General features: G+C 43.0%; 1 protein-coding gene across 1 annotated transcript in view; it reads right to left on the bottom strand.

Moving 5' to 3' along the window:
• COL3A1 (collagen type III alpha 1 chain) overlaps positions 1 to 8,983 on the bottom strand; it is a 97,536-nt gene extending 88,553 nt beyond the window's left edge. Inside the window, exon 1 of the mRNA XM_083467460.1 lies at positions 8,727 to 8,983. Coding sequence (XP_083323586.1) covers positions 8,727 to 8,805 — 79 coding nt within the window. The 5' untranslated portion in view covers positions 8,806 to 8,983. The remainder of the gene's footprint in view (positions 1 to 8,726) is intronic.
• Between the last annotated feature and the right edge of the window lie 11,813 nt (positions 8,984 to 20,796).

The following is a 20,796-nucleotide window of genomic DNA, read 5'->3' as shown; positions in this document are numbered from 1 at the left end:
GATTGATACTTGTGTCAATAGCTAGACTGCAATAGAAAAGACTGTTCACCTGGAACAAGAGACTACTTTGAATCAAAGCCACCACTCTGCAAGGAACCTTTGGCTGTTTGATGACAATTTGAATATAAAGCTGGAGCCCAAGGATGAAACATCACATGAGTTATGCAACAATTGGTGACACTTACTTTGCCATATCGTATAGCCAAATGTAATTAGGATCACTGTGAAATAAAACAATATGGTGGGGAGAGAGGTGTATGTGTGTGCTGAAACTTCATTTTGCAAGAGGAGACAGAGGAGATATGATAGCCATCTTCAGATATCTTAAGGGCTGTCATAGAAGATGGAGCAAGCGTGGTTTCTCCTGCTCTGGAGGCTAGGGCCTGAATCAATTGATACAAGTTGCAAGAAAGGAGGTTCCAACTAAACTTCAGGAAGAACTTTCAGACAGTAAGAGCTGATTGACAGTGAAACAGATTCCCACAAGAGGTGGTGCACTCTTCTTCCCTGGAAGTTTTAAAGTAGAGGTTGGACGACTGTCTGTCATGAGATTCCTGCGTTGCAGGGATTGGGCTAGGTAAGGGATGTAAAACTCCCAAGAGACTGCAATCTACTCCCATTATAAAAACACTGGCAGTGATCTACCCATTGGATTGACCAAAGTTGTTGAGCTTTTTTTGGGGAAGGAGGAAGACCCAAAGCTGTTTTTCATTCTTCTTGCTGATTATAGTTCTTTAATTTCTATGCTGCTTAATATATTAAAATATCTCTACGTGGTGTGCAATAAAGAAGCAACAACAGGCAACTGCATATTTCAAAAATACACAGTTACATATAAAAATGTTACATTAATACAAAGTTACAATATATATATATATATATAAACTAATAGAAATACATTTTCCTTCTGGTACACTCCATTCTTAGCCTCTGGGTTCTCACCCAGGGTCCAAACATGTTCTACTACTGATATTTTTGTGCCCCTAAGCATAACATAGAACTAGACATTACCATCTTGCTCCATGTCTCTTTCCTCTACTGCAACATCTAATACAACACAGTTTCTTCACCCCACCTCATATCTTTGGTTGCTGTTAAAACTAGACATCACTAGGAAGAGAGTAAGACTGGCACTCCATGTGGAGGTCATTCATTTCAGACCAAATAATAAACTAAACTTAACTAAATGGGGAGTTCGAGATTCATTAATTTCAAAATGAACACTATGAAATAGAAATGGCAAATGAATGGAATAGCATCAAATATTCTTCTCCACCCCTAGCAACACATTTGTGTCTGTTGTAACGTCCAGTTCTGCCCATAAAACACAACTGTAAAATCTTTATTGTATCCTTAATCCATCATTTGGGCAAAATGCACTGGCTTAAGAAAGAGGAGGATGAAAAATGGAAGAGGGTGTTCTCATTAAATTAAAGCTCAAGCTTGTTGAAGAAATGTTCTGAGCAGGCCACATAATTTATTGCTTTGGCTCTTGGATCCATAGATTCAAAGACTAATTAAAAGCTGTTAGCAACATTTTGAGGAAGAGAAGCCAAATTCATCACTTCTTTAGACCACAGCAATGTGCAAAAATTAGAAAATCAACCACCACATGCCACTCAACAGCATATCCTTTTACAGGAATAGTTGTGAAACCAGAATGCTTGGATTTTCCCCATTGAATTACCCTTATTTTAAAATTTGTGTGCACTCCACGACACTGATCAGATTATGGACTTAAATTCTTTCAGAATTGCTTAGGCAAAAGAGTTAGCCTAATACTTCTTGGAACTGGACCAGATCCATGGAGAAGGTTGTGTGTGAGCTCACTGGATGACCTTGGGCCAGTCACTGTCTCTCAACTTAATCTACTTCACAAGGTTGTTGCAAGGATAACACAGGGTAGGGAGAACCATGTACACCATCTTGAACTCATTGGAGGAAAACGCGGTATGGAAACGTAATAAATCTATAAAAATAATGATTGGTCATATTTAGGGAGACCTACGTCCAAAGTCTTGTTCAGAGTACCCCTTCCCATCACCTACCCTGTAGGGCTTCTGTTTGATTATAATAAGATAATAAGATAACCTGAGGCCTTTGGAGCAGATAATTAAAAAATGCCAAAAAAAATGTGATAAATAAATGCAAAGATAGAACAACAAAGTGAAACAACTAATCATCTAGGATTCTATAGGAAACAGTGGGGCAGTTTCATGGTTTATAGACTGAAGTAGACCTCTTGAATGCACTGAAGTTTCAGAGTGAATGGGCCGAGGACCACAGAGCCTTAAAAGGCCTTGTTGGAGCCATTTTGTTTGTAGCTGTCCTTGCTCTGCTCAGTGTCACTGGGTGAAAATTTGGCCACAGAATGTATGGGTTGTTCACATTGCTTTATAGCCTGAACAAACATGCCAACTTGGACACCCTGAGAAATAAACTGCTGTTAAATTAAATTTCACAGGGATAGGGAAGTTTTTAAGCATATGCTAGCAGCTTGAACAGTAATACAAGTTTAAGCCTGGGTTGCATCTCCTTGGAGCTTAACATGTCATCTTGATTGGTGGCCCAGGACTCACTTTTAATTGTTGGCCTTACATATTATATCCCCCTTCCTAAATCTGTTCTCATTCTCTTGAACATGTCAACATAGAACTAGCTTGTGACCCAGCTGCAGGTCATGGCACAAGAAATTAAGACCAATGACTTAGATCATGGTAGAAATCAAGAATACAACAGCCTGAGATCCTCAATAAACCAAACAACTGTATTAGCAGAGAAAGTGTCTATATTTCAGAAGACCAGGGCACAGCCAACTTTCTATTTTAACACCTTGTCACTTTGAATGAGCATTTGACTTCCCAGTGGTCACCAAAACATTGGGGGGGGGGGAGAATCAGCAAAAGGCTCTCCAATATATATAACTGATAGCATGTCTAACATGAATGCCAGAATTAGACTAGACGACATCTTTTGGAAAGAAAGAAACGAGCCCTCCATCTGAATTCCTGCTCTCCATCTTCTGTTTTAACCACCAAAGTCTAAGATTAAGCTGGAAAGTTGGAAAGGGAGAGAGGTTCTGCTTATAGCATCAAGATCTATCGAGCACCTTATGGCATTGATTCAACATTGTTAAAAATAAGTAAAATAATATCTGCGCCAGTGAAAAAGAAACTTCAGCGCTACCCTGTTGCAATAAAGCAATGGATTCTTTCCCCAACTTCTTAAGGAAAATGTTTGATGGATCTTGGGCTCGAGTCAAAAAGCACATATGGAAAGTCATGCAAGGGAAGGGTAATTATCTAATTTTCATCAAACCATAGGCCTCCTCAAACTTATGAAGCTGGCCTAATTTCCAAGAACACCTACTCACCTAAAGGATGTGGATTCCCTGGAACTTAATTTAGATTTGGACTTTTCTAAATCACAGGAAGCCACAGACCATTTTCTGTACTGAAGGTTACATTGTGCAACACTCTGAATCCCCTCAAGGCCCTCGCTTTCAAGAATGCTCTCATTTCAAATGTGGCAATCAGCATTGCTCAAGCCAGCTATGCGCAGCTGTGCGCTCTTACTCAGGAGCCTTTACAGCAGGGAGTCTCAAGCATGTCTTCCTCATCCATCTCCCAGTAATTCACATCCCCACACAAAATGCAAGAAAGAAATGAGTTGTCCATGATTAGGCCTTGGGTGGAGATGAAATGGGCTTGGTTGAGCGGAGATGGGAAAGGTTGCGCTTCCCACATTAGGGAATGAAAACAGAAGGCAAATAGCATTCTGGGCATAGAGCCATCTACAAGCTGTGCCCTCCACACACCCCACAGTGAACTAATGACAGCTTTTCATGCTTAGCCTTGGGAAACAAAGATTCCAAATCAAGTGCAGATTGAAAGCTGGCAGCTTTCATTCCCATCCCTGGTTTCAAGCAACACATGGAAAGGCTTGCCTTTCTGAACAACTAACTCAATAATTGAGAAAATAGGTTGCTTAGGCTTAGCCCAATCCATATTCATACAAGTGTTTTAAGACTCGCACATGCCTCTCTATGCTTCACCCAGCCAAGCAAGCAAGGACGCATTTCAGCCAGGCAAAAACACTCAAAGTGGGTGCGAAGTTGCATTGGTGAGGGATGTTACCTGGGGAGAGGGATGAGTGGCTGAGGAGAATGTGTAGCCTGGGGTTAGTCCCGAGGGCCAGGTAGAGTGGTCTGAATGGTCACATTTGGCCCCCATACCTAAGGTTGAAACCACACAGAAGTCTTTTACAAATGACACTACAGTGGTACCTCAGGATAAGAACTTAATTTGTTCTGGAGGTCCGTTCTTAACCTGAAACTGTTCTTAACCTGAGGTACCACTTTAGCTAAAGGGGCCTCCTGCTGCCGCCGCACCGCAACCACGTGATTTCTGTTCTCATCCTGAAGCAAAGTTCTTAACCCGAGGTACTATTTCTGGGTTAGCAGAGCCTGTAACCTGAAGCGTCTGTAACCCGAGGTACCACTGTACACACATGTATTATGAGAAGCAGAACCAGTTACTGATTACAAAAGGTAATGCATGAAGTAGTCTTAAGCCAATGGCTCTCAGATGTATCCAATTAATGTGGTCCATCCGTACAACTTGCCTGTATCATGGGGGAAGTTTTGTGTTTGGCCTATTTCTCAGTTGCACCATTTAAAGCTTAAATGCCAGCAACTGTAATCAATGTCAGGGGTTCGTGCAGGTCATCAAACACTTGTATTGTAACTGACAAACCAGAAGATCACATGGGGTTGTACCCAGCGTAGTATGAGTGCTGCTTGGGCAATGAGATGTCTTTTTTCCTCCACATTTCTTCTGGAGGGTCCCTCAAACCCCCAGAGCTGCTTTTGAGAGCACGTGGTAAGCTGGAAGGGATGCAGAGAGGTATAGAAAATTCCATTGTATGTACAGGTGTCTGTTGCACAAGTTGGATAGAGTCCATTATATTCTTATTTCAGATGACATAATCCTGATTGCAGGTGACATAAGACTCTATCCAAGTTTTTGCTTCAGGGATGGAAATCTAAAGCTGATTGATACATTAACTCCGTTGCATGTGGCTGGTGCTTCCCCATGGATAGATCCCAACCCAATAGGATAATCAGATGGGATGGATAGGTTGTGTGGAACATTTTCCATCCACTGCCACCAACACCCAGGAAGGTGTAGTGCTGGTGGGTTCCCACCTGACATGACAATGCTACATGATTATCCAACTTAAACATTACTGCTGTGCTGTGGGATTAAGCCATAAGGAAGGGGCAACCGCAACATAGAGGTATCATATAAATCAGATCCCAGAGGAGGCTGATGTAAGGGATGGGGGAGGGAATGATAGTTGCAAAGGTTTATTGTTCTGTCTCAAAAGCAACTTTAACTGATTGCTCCCCAGTGAACATACTTGTATCATACATCTGAATGTTGGCAAAACCCCAAATGGGGTCATATCTTTTCAGAAAACGTGCTGAAAAGAACCAAGCACGACTCAATTTGCCCCTAATGTCTTGAATGCCTTGAAATGGAAAGGTATCATCAAGAAAGCAGAGCTATTAGATGTAAGCAATTCTTAATCACATAACTTGTTCTTGAAGCACCCATAAGGAGGCTTCAAACATGAAGGGGCAAGGCTGCCACTAATCCCCAAGCCTATCTAGCATGGCCGCAGTCCAGTTATTAAATGTTGCATCTTTTCATTTGCAATTTAGCTAAAGCTTTGCAGTTATTGATAGTGTTGAGATTACGCCAAGGGCAACCTCTCCCCCCCCCCCAAGAAAACACCTTTACTTATCACTTTCTGAATGTGCTATTGGATGAAAAGTCTTTTTGGTCTATTTAACCAATATAGCAAATGTTCATCATTTATATGGAACTAGGTACGAGGCTCATGTGGTACAGTGGGCAATACTAATTGGAGCATGGGACGATTAAGTATTCTTTGGAGGAGAATTAGCAACCACTAGATGGCCCTTCATTATAGGTGCTGATGCTTTGGTTAGTTAGAGTTGGAGCGGTGGCAGGGGTGAGGGAGAAGACTTGACTCAAACAAATGTTCATGCAAACCAGAAAACTTCATCTTGGTGGACCACAAATTAAACAAGACTTGCAAGGAAGAAAGAGCCCTGGTGAAAGAACCATCATTCAAATACTATTGTCAGATATTCCCCAATAGCCAGAACTAAGACCAAAGATGCCTTTGCAGTCTGAGTCTAAGTTGACATATATCAGCATAGAATAAAGGATAGGGTATCTCAGTGGCCAGATGTAGATGTCACAAAGTGGGCAACTGGTGGTGATGTGACTGTCACCATAGGAAGGTAGGCTAGAATCATGGTGCAAGTCTATTTCATTTCCGCTCTTTAGTTATTATGGAAAAGAAGAAGCACATTGCGCAGGGCTACATCTGATCATTCTCAGTTCTGTATATCCTCAGCAGTTTCCTTAATGTCTTGCCAGAGCTTGTCAGTTGGCAAGATATGCTAAGAAAAGCAGTGCACTGACTTAAATTTGATATAGACCAAATGGAAATTCTTTCTGACACATCCAGAGCACTTTATAATGTGATTAGAAACTCTCTTTTTCAACCTTGTAAACACTAACACCCACCAACCATATACTGCTGCTTCATCGCCTACACTGCCTCTCTAAATAGGTTTCGAACACCCTTTGATTTGCCGTTGTCCATTATGGGGAGCAAGGAAAAAAATGGGAGGAAGAGTGAGGAAAAATGAGATTGCTTCTAGAACAGAAGCCTAGAAACTTGCATTGTATGAAATGATACATTGCTAAGAACGTACTTTACCTGATATTGCATTTGAGCTATTCCATGCCAACAAAAACCCAGTCTCATGAGGGTAATTTTATCTCTTTGTCCTTGCCTTTTAAATCTAACCTGGCACTGAAATAATGAAACACCCATGACAAGACAATCTGCAAAAATGTCATTTTGGTCTGCACCTTTGAATCCTTTGCTACATCTGCCCAGAATGTGTACTCCCAACACCATGTCAGAATCCACAGTCATAACCATAAGGGCACAAATATCTATTTGAAATAGGCAATGGAATATGGAAAGCAACCAAAATGCAGAGAAGTTTCCTTCATGCAATTGCACTGAAAAACAACATGCTTCTTTGGTGGAAATGGTTAATTTTTCCTTCTTGCAGTTTGAAAGATGGATGATTGATGGTTAACCAAGGAAGGGATGGTGTTGGATACTCATATTTAATATTCACTAAGATGTGAGATGAACATCCGACACCATCCACACAGCAAAGAGTTGCTTGAAAGACAAAGCATACAGGGGGAAACCACAAAATCAGTAGACATGTATGAATGATCAATATTGGGGAGCGTGGTGGGGATAGCTATCTGAGGGTGCAAGCCTTTGCATGTCTGCTCAGAAGTAAGTGCCATCAAGTTAAATGGGGTTTAATCCCAAGTAAGTGGGAAGAGAATTGCAGCCAGACTGTGTCCTTTAGGTGAAGACTGAAATCTGAGCATTTGTTTGCTGAATGTGTTGCTATTACATGCATCTCAGATAAATCATAAGATCTGAAGTAACGTGTTTCAGCAATGCAGTTTTTGCTGGGTAATGAAGATTATTATTGGTGGTTCCTTTTCTTATGGTCTCTAGAGTGCCTGACTTGTACAGAGCTTGCATTCTGTCAGGAAACGTGACGCCTGTTTTGGACATGGATTTCAGAATGTTCCAAGAAACCCTTTCCTATAATTGCAGCTATGGATTGTGTGAGTGGGTTTGGTGGTGATGAAAAGTTTGTGACCTGTTTCATCGACCCAGTTCTGTGCACAAATAAATAAAATGTTGCTCAGTTTCTGGTACACCTCATAGCACACCTCAAAGCTCAAAATGTATCCACACTGATTAAAAAGATCTAAAAAGAAAACAGGCCACAAAGTATCTGTACTACAAAAGGTATAGGGCACCTAGTACCAATTCATTTTCAAGTGATCTTTTCTTTGCATTCACCAAGTGCAACCCAATCCTAGGTATAATTACTTAGATGTAAGTCTCCCTGTGCATAATCTTAAAGGAGTTTGCTAGCAGATTATGTAGAAGCTTGAAGCAGCCTCTGGTGAATAATGGTACAATATTAGAGCAGTATGTTCCATCTTTCTGCTTATGTCTAAGAAGTAACATGCCCACACACCACACACAGCTGGAAAATCTTTCCCCAAAGCTGGAACAACCATTCTGGTTTGCAAAAGTGTTTCCTTTGACATTAAAGTCTTCTCTTAAAAGGTACATGTTCCTGTATACCAAAGCAATACTTTACTATATAAAAAAACCAGTCATGTTGCAAAGAGCTGAAGATACAGCCTCGTTAAATATGTCAAAATGACTTCCAGACTTTGCTGAACTAGTATTCACAGATCTTTCTCCAACAGCTAAAAGAAAGGAAGATTAAAAAGTTTCCAGAACTTGTCAAGCAAAGCAAAGGATGCAAAGAACTTAAGCTAAGAAAACGGTGCACAAGAATGCGTAAGCTCAGATAAAGTTTGTTTTATTTAGGCTAGTACTGCATGCTACAGAATAAAGCAGAGCAGAGCAGGACCCTCTTTGATAGCTCCAACCGGCGACAGGAAAATGGGTTTGCTCAGTGCTGATTTTACGGCAAGAGAAGAAACAAAGTGTTGAAAAACAGAGCGGTTAAAATCCATGAAAAATCTTAAGTGGGAATTACTCACCATCTTGTTGTGCCAAAATAACTGAGGGTTGCAACACAGCAAGGAAAAGCAAAACAGCTCCCTGCACACAGCTCATCATGTCTAAAAAATATTAGACATGAGACTCTATGTGCAAAAGAGAGAAGGAAAAAAAGTGGGGGGAAAGAAAAATCAAAAGAGCACCATCAATTGTTTCCTGCCCTTTCAGCCACCGGGCCCTTCACACAACTCAGCCACAGACATTCCTTTGCTCTGGCCTTAAATAGGAAAATCTTTGGCTTCCTTTACTTCCCAGCCCCTTTCTGAAATATGAGAGGAGGTCCCATCCCCTTAGCATTAAATGAAATGATTAATATTTCTTTTGGCCTTGCAGAAGGAACAGCCAACTGAAACAGCTACATAACACATCTGGAGAGTTTGTGCTTGTCAGCAGCTGCTCTGTGTGCATGGAATACAGAACATGCACATATATGTTATATTATATGATTTGGGGCTTTGGTGTGTGAGCTGATTTTCTTTATGTGTGGCATGCAAGTGCGACAGAGAAGACTGGATTTCATTTTTTCTTAGCAGTTGATTTTTTTTTTGTTCTAGATGATGATGGTGATTCTAAATCAGAAAGACCACGATGAGGATTGAGTTTACCCGAAAGGTTAGAAATTTCTCTCATGCACACACAAAAATGGAGAGAACCCAGAAAATCATGTGAGACCACGCAATTCTTTCTGTGAGAGACCAGCGTTGAAGCCACAGCTTTTAAAATGTGAACCAGACCTTCCAGAAAAGGTACAATTACTGGCTATAGGGAATGTGAGCTCAGCTTTGGGCTTCACGCATGCCATACATTTGAAGCACAATTGATGCACATGACTTCCCCCCTAAGGATCTTGGGAATTGTAGTTTGTTAAGAGTACTGGGAATTGTAGATCGAGGGGGGAAAATTGCAGTTCCCAGAATTCTTTAGGGGGAACAATGTGCTTTAAATGTATGGTGTGTAGTCATCCTGAATCTCTCCTAGCCAGGGTAGTGACTAATCCCTTGTGATTAGTTTTTGGAATACAAAGAGAAATGTGGCAATGAACTTTTGACCACTGCATCCTTGGCCTGCTGAAGCAGTTTATGGCTGCTGAGGAACTATTATTTCTTCCGTGTCTCCCAAGAATGGAATCCAGGGCAGCTTGTGACCTGATCTACACAAGGAGCAGGAGAAGTGCTAGAGTCTTGGTGTGGTAGCATGGATGGTAGAACCTCAGACTACAGGTGGGGGAGTAATTTGTTGTTTTTTAAGTGCTCAAAAACCCATACAAGTAGAACACTAAGATGGCATGGAGGAAGCCAGGTTAGAACTTTCCCCTCTCCCTTGCCAGGTTGTTCGACTTGAGGTAGGTTTCGTTTGTATGTTGCAACACAGGGGAGCATTTTTTTAAAAATGGCGCACCTCAGCAGAACCCTCTCAAGTGGTACAGTCCAAATATCAGGACTCTACCACCCTCTTCTGCTGCATGTGACAACCATGAAGAAAGGGAGAGGTCCTGGAGAGGTTCGTTCAACAGGTGTTCTGCGATGTGATGTGTGGAGGTCAAATATGATTCAGTCCAAGCCCTCAGACACTGGTTTTCTTCAGGGACTCTGTTACTTCTATAGAGCAAGTTGTTCATCGACCACTAAACTGCCCACTGGGAAGGATGACAGGTGCCTCAGAGGACTATCCCCCTACGCCACCCCAGTCTGGACCATCAGTCACCAGCTGCCCTCTGGGAAGGATCTAGCTGACCTTCTATATATTGTTATTGCTAATTGTGTGTGTGTGTGTGTGTGTGTGTGTGTGTTTTACAGAGTATTTAATGTGAATTGTAGGCTGCCTTTGAAGGATTTGTACCCTGAAAGGTGGGCTATGAACAACTAAAAATAAATAAAGAAAATCCCACCCATTTAAATCAATGCGTTTTCTTCCCTTTTGTTCCACTTTTAATGAGAGTTTGCTTTCCCTTTTGACTCCTTAGCATCATTTGTGTTGAAATAACAGTACAACGTTGCTATCCGTAGGTAATCAACTTACAATGAATGGTTTGTATTTAATATATGACCCCGGGGCGAGCATTTTTGTGGGGGTCATCATCATCCCACGCAATTTTGTGTTTTCACTTAATGCATGAACCCTCGACCTGCTAAGGTCAGTTGGGGTCCTGCAGATAGAGAAAATAATTAAATTCCTAAAATGTTTGCATATGACTGATGTGGAATTGTTTTCACTAATGTTCATGAGAAGCATGTAAAAGGTTGTATTGAGGCTGTTCCTGAGATTATAAAAAACTTAAGAGCAGATAGATAAAATATATTTTTTCCATGGCAATGGCAATGAGCCTCTTCTTTATATGATCACACAGTATATTGACTTTTTTAAAAAATAGAAAATATATATCCCCACTTTTCCCATTTCCTGTCATCAAGTAGCACATGCAGAATTGAAAGGATGTTTATTGAATGGTGCTATTGACTGAATTCTGTTATAATACTTGTCTGTTTCTTATCTAATGGTAAGAAATTTGCATGGCTATGAGAGTGTTATAGAATCTAATGTCAAAATTTCAGTTTATGTAGAGAAGCAAGTTGCTAGCCCTCAGAAAAATCTGAAAATGAACAAATGTATGAAGGAAATGGGGTGATGTATAAAACTGGTCCAATGTTTTTGTCTCTTTTGCAAAGTACCCTTGGGAAAAATTACTTTGTTGCGAAGAAGGGGAAAGGGCAAATATGTCAATTATCAGTTTTCTCAGCGACTCATTTTTCCAATCTAAAATTCAATTTTCTACGTTTCTGCAGCAATTTTCTTTTCTAAAAAACATCTTATTGAATTTCTTCAGAATTCTAGGGCAATTTTCTCCCCCAAAGCATGTTTTTATATGCTGCTTTGACAAATATACATATTTTTGCAAGCAGATTCTCATGACTTAATTAATTTTTGTATATTACTTTCACTAATATATGCAGTTATATGCACGCTTTACCCTGGTATATGCATCTTTGTTCACTTCGCTTGACTGCAGAACTACACTGCAAAATTCAGAAATGTCAATGGTTGTTTCTGTTCATATGCTGTTTTGAAAATCACAAATATTGTAAGTTCACCTTCAAATGACAACTAAATTGAATTTTTCTCCCATCCCCAGGAATGAGAGGAAATGAGTGCTTATCACTTACCCTACTAGGTAAAATCACCCCCATGAGAACTGTGTACATATTGTAAACCTGGGTTCAGATCACTGGTGGTGATTGTTGGCAGGACATTTCTGGGTAAATGTAGCTTGCACCCATCCTTTTTGTGCTATGCAAAGCATTCACCCAAAGTTAAAATACATCTAGAGTTTGTTTATGTTGTTTATAACTCACAATTTCATAAAAGTATATCAAAGTTGGATACAACATACAAAATTGTAGTAAAATCCATAAAGGCATCCATAAAATCCTCATGAGAAACATCAATGAAGCATCAGCAAATACTGGTTGGTTAAAAAGAGGCACCTGATATTGTGAAGGCCTATCTGAACCGCACAGTTTCCAGAAGATGTCTAAAAGAAGCCAAGTGTCAGGGATGGGGCAGAGGAGGAATGGTGGAGAAGGCCTCCCCATCCGGACCCTTCCAGGGAGGAGGAAGGGGAAGACAGCATAGATTTACAACAGGGGCTTGCGGGAGGTCACAGCTCAGAGGCAGATGAGGGGGAAAGCTGGAAAATCATGGGAGAGCCCAGAGCAACAGCTGGCTGACACGGTGTCTTTAGAAAGCCTTCCAGATCCACCATCTCCCAGAACCCAGTGAGAGCAAAGAGCTGCAAGACAGAGGGCACCCATAGAGGAGGTGATGATGATGATGATGATGATGATAATGAATGAGGAAGTGGGAGAGATGGAGGGGTAGAGATTCATTTGGGACAACACCATTATCCAAGAGGCTGGGTTCTATAAGCCTATCTCTGTAAAGTTTGAAATAAAAGCAGACTGTAGGAAACTTTTCCTTGTCTTTATACTTTCCTGGACGACCAGCTGGGAGCCGCTGACAGCATCCTGACACCAAGGAAGATAGCTCAGTTGCTAAAGCATGGGACTCTTAATCTTAGGGTCGTGGGCTTGAGCCCCATGTTGAACAAAAAGCCAATGCAATTCTGGGCTGCATCAATAGGAGTATAGCATCTAGATCAAGGGAAGTAATAGTGCCACTGTATTCTGCTCTGGTCAGACCTCACCTGGAGTACTGTGTCCAGTTCTGGGCACCACAGTTCAAGAAGGACACTGACAAACTGGAACGTGTCCAGAGGAGGGCAACGAAAATGGTCAAAGGCCTGGAAACGATGCCTTATGAGGAACGGCTAAGGGAGCTGGGCATGTTTAGCCTGGAGAAGAGGAGGTTAAGGGGTGGTATGATAGCCATGTTCAAATATATAAAAGGATGTCATATAGAGGAGGGAGAGAGGTTGTTTTCTGCTGCTCCAGAGAAGCGGACACGGAGCAATGGATCCAAACTACAAGAAAGAAGATTCCACCTAAACATTAGGAAGAACTTCCTGACAGTAAGAGCTGTTCGACAGTGGAATTTGCTGCCAAGGAGAGTGGTGGAGTCTCCTTCTTTGGAGGTCTTTAAGCAGAGGCTTGACAACCATATGTCAGGAGTGCTCTGATGGTGTTTCCTGCTTGGCAGGGGGTTGGACTCGATTGCCCTTGTGGTCTCTTCCAACTCTATGATTCTATGATTCTAATTTTCCCCCCTGCATCCCAGGAGGTTGGACCAGATGACCCTCATGGTACCATCCAGCACTACAATGCCATGACTCTATCATTCTACTGACCCTCTGACTGATAGGCAGTTAACATAAGAATGTAGGGCTAACCTGCTGGATGAAGACATTGGTCCATCAAGTACAGCATCCTGTTCTCACAGTGGTCAACCAGATTCTGTGTGGATCCAGCAAGCAGAACACAAGAGCACTCTCGCTTCCCATGGTTTCCAGCAACTGGTACTGGGAAGCTTTGCGGCCTCCAACTGTGGAGGTACAGCTTAGTAGTCATTGATAGCCCTCGTCTCCATGACTTTGTCTAATCCTTTTTAAAGCCATCTAAGTTGGTGGCCATCACTCCATCTGAGGGGAGTTCCATAGTTTGATTAGGAGCTGTGTGAATAAGTATTTTCTCATATCTGTCCTAGATCTCCTATATGGTTGAGCTTTCCACACTAAAGGCTCAGTCCCCAGTGAAGGCCAACCAAACCTCAGGGGTATGGGGAACCACCAGAAGTGGCCCACCAGAAGATCTCAGTTATCAAGATGGAGCATAAGGGATCAGATAGTCCTTAATGTCCTTATATGGTTGACACAGGGGTGGTCAAAGAGATGAGCATACCTGCTTGAATTTTTGCACGCAGATTTGAGGCTCACATTACCTGCCAACAGCAGATTTTCCCTACTGTGATTTTGCTTACATCCATAAATTGTTATGTTCCCTGTTACTCTCTTCCCCAAGAGGGGAAAAAACCATTGCCTTGTGGGGAAGGAACAACACAGCAAGTACTGTAGCAGAGAGTTCCTTTCAAGCTGAGATACAGTGGTACCTCATGTTACATATGCTTCAGGTTATAGACTCCGCTAACCCAGAAATAGTACCTTGGGTTAAGAACTTTGCTTCAGGATGAGAACAGAAATCGTGTGGCAGCAGCAGGAGACCCTATTAGCTAAAGTGGTGCTTCAGGTTAAGAACAGTTTCAGGTTAAGAATGGAACTCCGGAACGAATTAAGTATGTAACCAGAGGTACCACTGTATTCCCTTTGGGATTTCTCCTTCCCAGTAATGATGCTAGCACATGTTTTTCTGCCAGATATTTGTTGGGGTTGACCGCCGACCTGTTATCCCAGTGGAAAGCAACTAGAGCAGTGGTTCTCAAGCTGTGGGTCCCCAGATGTTGTTGGACTACAGCTCCCATCATCCCTGAGCTCTGGCCTTGCTAGCTAGGGGTGATGGGAGTTGTAGTTCAACAACATCTGGGGACCCACAGCTTCAGATAGGCTGAACTAGAGTGTCCAGATGTACTAGAGGAGAGGGTTCCTGCACCTTTAATAGTGGTGTGCATGAGGGGATTCCAGGAGAGTGCATCACAAGCTAAAATTGCTGAAATTCTATGCAACTACTAAAGGTGCAGCAGCTCCATTGTCCAGACACCTAAAAACTGACAATGTTGACACAATTTACAACCACAAGAACAAGTGGTGGGTGGAACTGGGCCCTTCAAAAGAAGCAGTCTAATAACCTGTTTCTGTTGTAACCAGACCCAGGAATAAAGAGATGAGAAACACAAAATGAGGGCTTATCCACACTTACCTTTTGTCCCATTCATTCTAAGCACAGATGTGTGCTTTAAAGCACTGGGTCTGACCACTTTTTTGTGCTGAATTGGAATCCACAGAAACCCCGAATGGCCATTTGTTCCAAATCAGCATTAAAGAGTGGGATTTCATGGGGATAGTGCTGGGTGGAGGAGCACACAGACACGGCTGAAAATATTTGCAGGGGACCCAGTAAGCCTTGCCCTGCACAACTGATCACAAGATGTGGCACATACACACAATTAGAATGGCAATGCAACTTTGGGAGGCCCTGGCCCCCTCAAATATTTTCTTGGGGTGCCTGAAAGGACCTCGGCCCCCAGGAGTTGGCCTTATTTCAATGCTTGCCTTATGAACAGTCCATAGCCAGGCTGAGGGCATCACATCCAAGCATCTATGTATCTTGCCTTCTCCTGACTGACCACACGTATTGTTTGTCTGGTATGCTAGCCTAACAGTAGGCCAGTTACTTGTCAGCCACCAGTGGTGTAGCGGTTAGAAGGTTGGACTAGGATCTGGGAGACCAAAGTTCAAATCTCCACTCAGCCATGAAGCTCACTTAGTGACCTTGGTCCAGCCAGTGACTCTCAGTCTACCTTACCTCACAGCAGTGTTATTAGAGTAAAATGAGGAGGAGGAAAATCACGTATGCCACCTTGAGCTCTTTGGAGGGAAAGTGGGCTAGAAATGTAAGAACAGCAACACTTTTCAAAGGAGAAGGGATCGATGAGGCTAACTTTACACATGGCCAAAGTGTAACATGTGGCTCTCCCTGAGAGGGGGCAGTTACAGAGTCCTGACAATGATTCTATGGCATCCTGACAGCTCATAGAGACTTGTAGGCAGATTTGAACTCAGTCATTTCTATACCATGACTGGGGTTCAGGACCCCTTTGCAATCCTGTTACTCCTCTTATTTTAAGGTTGACCATCAAGCACAAATGGCCAACCATAAAGGCGTGTTTCAGTTAACATGTCATCTCACCGGGCAGGTCTAGCAAATGAATGCTTTGGGGAAATGGCCAAGAATCCATCAGCTCCTCTTTCAACACTTCTCGAAATTTTCTGCTCCGTTTATAAACATGTACGTGATTTTTTTTTACAGGCAAGATATAACGTGTAAGGGCTGGATCTTCCCAACCTTCTTCTGGTCAAGAAACGAAAGCCTGTGCTGCATGGGCCAGGGGGAGGGCATGGGCCAGATGGGGTTGCAGCATGTCGGCCCACGATTCTCATCTCCCATAAAAAGCTTGGAGCGGTGCCTGTACCAATGAGGCAACAAGGGCAATGGGGATCTGCTCTGGTTTGTGGGGGTCCCTCGATGCACAAGTGGAAAAGGCTTGCACCCCTTCCTTTAAGATCCCCTGCATGTAAGCTCCACGTTTCTAAATCTGAGGTGGGGGCTGGAGGGTGTGAGAGAAAGAAAGCTGTTGGAGATGATATGGAATGCAATTATTCATCTGAATCACGTTGAGGACAGTGTGGTGTGTCCAGCACAGCTGTAATGGCTCTTAAAACACAGCCAAAATTATGACTGTAAACGGATGAACCAGAGAGGACCAACGATCGGTTATCTACAAAGAGAGACAGAGAGCGAGAGAGAGAGACAGAGTTGGATGTGTATTTGGTTAGCATACATAGTCCTGACCCTTGAGAGTTGGATATGCCGGTAGGGCGGAGCCCTGTTTGTTTGCAGCTACGATATTAGCCAGTGATGAATCAGATAATTTGGAACGCTAGTTCCAAGCTGCTGTTGTAAAGAATGCACATCTTTCAAACTGAATGTGTGGCCTTGTAATTTTTCTTCTTCTTCTGGAAGTGACCCATGTGGACATTGTAAGTAAGGGATGTGCCAATGGCTCTATAAAAACCTAAAGTCTTTCAGGACCAAAAGAAAAGTCTTGAATATTCCATCAAAGTTTGTTTGTTTGTTTGGTTGTTTGGTTGGTTGGTTGGTTGGTTTTTTAAAGAACAATTTGTGGTATTTTGACAGAGTTGCATCTAATTGCATCCCATCACTGACCGAAAACTCTTTGATCTAAGAAAAAGGCTTCCTTGAGCAGAAAGCAGGGAAGGTTAGTTCCACTGATTATCTACCTACTGGATCAGGCCAGCAGCCCATCTGGTCCAGCAGCCTGTTCTCCCAGTGGCCACCCAGTTGCTTGTGGGAAATCTGTAAGCAGGGCCCTTGCACAAGAGCACTATCTCCTGTGGTTTTCAGCAAAATGGGGAGAGGTAATTTGGCTCAGCACCACATGCAAAGTATTGCTCCCTTGATTACTTGATAGGAACCTTCACTGAACATCACAGTGGTGATGAAGAGTTTGGAGTCTGGACTTGATATCCTGCTTTATCACTACCCTAAGGAGTCTCAAAGCGGCTAACAATCTCCTTCCCCTTCCTTCCCCACAAGAAACACTCTGTGAGGTGAGTGAGGCTAAGAGACTTCAGAGAAGTGTGACTAGCCCAAGGTCACCCAGCAGCTGCATGTGGAGGAGCAGGGAATCAAACCTGGTTCACCAGATTACGAGTCCACTGCTCTTAACCACTACACCACGCTGGCTCTCGATGAGGCTACAATGCAGCGGATATGAGACAAGCAAGTCCCTAAGCTTGTAAGCTACCATGACGGTTTGGGGATACCACCAGGGTCTTTGGTTCAAGACCCTGGCTGTCCTACAGGACTCAAATGGTGGATGTAGGTCCAAGGTTAGAGTGTTTAGGAAAGCAGTTAGATGGTTGCATTGTGCTTTACCCAAATTTGGATTTTTTTCGGTGACATTGCTAAGAAGGCTTTGTAGTTTCACTGTAAGAATTCCACATGCTGTTGACTGATCAAAGAGATTCTGGTAGTTTTACATGAAAAACAGATGTGCTAAGACCACACATGATGAATTGGTTGTTGGGCGGTACCATTTCAGAATGTAGGTGGGTGGGAACCAAATGCCTGAGTGGTCCTCCCCATAAGATTACCCCCCTCCCCCATATAGAACAATTTGCATGTCAGGGAGAAGGTCAAGCTAGAAACCTTCTTCCTGATGTGCTCGTTTTATATGGGCTGAACAAATTTTATGTGTGGCTCTGGGCAGCATTCAGACATTTAACGTCCTCACCTGCAGCCCCCCCAAAGTACAGTATGTCTACAGATACAACACACAGGGGGCTGTATCTGGTGGTAGTTCTGCTTAAAGTAGACCCACTGACATTAATAGGCATGGCTCACTCCATTCATTTCAGTTTGTCTGCTCTGTGTAGAACTTAGTTGGCTACAACCCCATGCTTTGACTTTTGTACTTTAGTCACCACAAGAGAGATCCCGGGCAGCAAACAAATATCCATAAGGCTGCTTCATTTCCTACACATCCCACAATCAAATTTCCATTTCAAACCACTTTAAAGCTCTTGCGAACTCTGTGAGGGAGACTTTTTTTAGACTGCGCCCTTCAGGAAATGTATCTGGGAGAAAATCCCACTGCAAATACATTTGAGACTGGCATATTATTAATTTTTGTATTATTTTTTTTAAAAAAGTAATGTTACAGAATAAACTCAAATGCTGATGGATTTGCAGGCAGATCCCCCCCCCCCCATAAAACATGGGGAAATGGCTGCAATTGCATGTTGGTGGCTATCGGTAGGGTGATGGTGCTTGTTTGTGTGTGTACATGCACATAGCAATGAGGTAAAAACTCATTGATTCAGCATAACGACATTTCAGATGGTGCTTGTTTCATAGATCAGATTGTTGTCCTATAGTGGGAAGGGGGAATTTCCCTGGAGGGTGGGGAAGCCTATCAGGTATAAAAGGATTCAGAGATAGAAAGACCTGCCCTCTCACTTCCTTATAGGATTCCTTATAGGATCATTCATTACAGGGATTTAGCCTGCTCCCTATTCCCTTAAAAATGTTCAGTTGATCTATAACTAGCTAACCCACATGGAATCTGTCCCAACCACTTTTAAATTTAGTGGGAATGATGTTGTTGGCTTTATTCAATTTTTTAATGGTAGCAACAGACTAAAACAACGCAGACACCACTTGTTTATAGAAAAATAATAATGCCACAAGATTTAGCTTAGGCCGCTAGAAGCGAAACATGAGATCAGAGATGGTTTCATTCATTCAGGCTAGATAGGGCATTGCATTATGAACTGGCCACATCAAACAACATGTGCTGAGTCATGCTAGCCACCAGGGAAAGGATAAGAGCAGTAGAGTCATCCTCCATCCCATATGAGACTAGTCTGGGCCCTGTAAAATAGGCTGCAGTGGACAGTGGCGTAGCGTGGGGGGTGCAAGGGGGCCGGCCGAACCGGGCACAACATCTGGGGGTTAGGGTTAGGGGGCGCAAATCCACGGGTTAGGGGCGCAAATTACTTGCCTTGCCCCGGGTGCTGACAACCCACGCTACGCCACTGGCAGTGGATGCCCAGTATAGTCCATCTTCCAGCGATGAGCAGGTGATGGCCCTCTGTGTGGGAAACTTTGCATGCCTATTCAAATTTGTCCCAAGAACAGTGGGAGAACGGTGTCTATTTGAATGCAAACATTTTAGGGAAAGGGGGAGCCAAAAGGAGCTGGCCTCTCAGCAATGCCAATGAAGTAGGCCCTGCTTCTACTTCTTCCTCCATGGCAGCCTGATGGTGGAACTGGTCTCTCATCAGAGCCGATGGAGTGGTCCCTTTTTCCTTTCTCTTCATTAGCTGCAAGCTTATGGAAGGACCGCTGCCAGGTGATGGAGGACAGATAAGCTTTATGGAATAAATGGATTGGCTCTGAAACCAGCATCTCTCCTCTGATGCAGCCAGATGACTGTTGAGGGAGAAAAAGAGCCAAATGCAGCTGATCATTCAACTGAACCAATAGAGCAACCCCTGTTTTCCATCTCTCCCTCTGCTGAAGCCTGATGGAATATGTGGAAATAATAAATACGAGGTTTTCCTGCTTCATTTGTCATTGCCAGTAGGAAATGCTTATCTGACTATTGCATCTCCATGCTGGGACATCCTTTCACTTTAGAGAGGTTGAAAAGTGTGTATCCCTGTGAGTGTGCTGAAAATATTCCTTGCCCCTTTGGCCTGTTAAAAGAGCCCAGTGAAGATGGGGATAATGAGGACTGGGGTGGGCTGTTGGTGGAGGAGAGAATATCTGTTCCATTGATTCCTATGAAATGGGTAGGATTCACCTTATGTCAGGCTTCAGGAAATCTGATCCCTCCCACAGTGGCAGCCAAGAAGCAGATAACACGAAGAGCTCTTACCAAGATCCTTTATTCAATATTCAAAGAGAGAGGTTTGAAAAGTGCCTCTCCATCCCAGCAATGGCGTTGCTCTGAGTAAAGTCACACCCCCTCCATCTCTCCTATTGTACATCATCCCTGAGCCAGATGATCTGTGCTTTCTGCCTCTGAGCTTTCTGTTCTGCTACTCTCAATGCATGCCGGGTCCTAGGAGAAGGGGGGGGGGGTCAGGTATGCTTTCTAATGATAACGTGTCAGCCAGCTGCTTGGGCTCTGCTGTTCCCCCCTTCTCTTCCATTATCTCCCAGCTTTTTTCCTCTTCTGTCTCTGAGTCATGACCTTCTGCAAACCACCATTGTAAATCTATACTGCCCTCCTCTTCTCGGAAAGATTCAGGAGAAGGACGAGGGTGTCAGGAATGAGCCAGCTCCCAGTGAAGGTTTACAGCCAACTAAAGGAAGCAGCCAGGAACAGAGAGGGTTA

Source organism: Podarcis liolepis (assembly GCF_965112155.1).
Source record: "Podarcis liolepis genome assembly, chromosome: 1".
Taxonomy (NCBI): Eukaryota; Metazoa; Chordata; class Lepidosauria; order Squamata; family Lacertidae; genus Podarcis; species Podarcis liolepis.
Note: the sequence above shows the minus strand (reverse complement) of the source record. Positions and strands in the feature narration are given on the sequence as shown.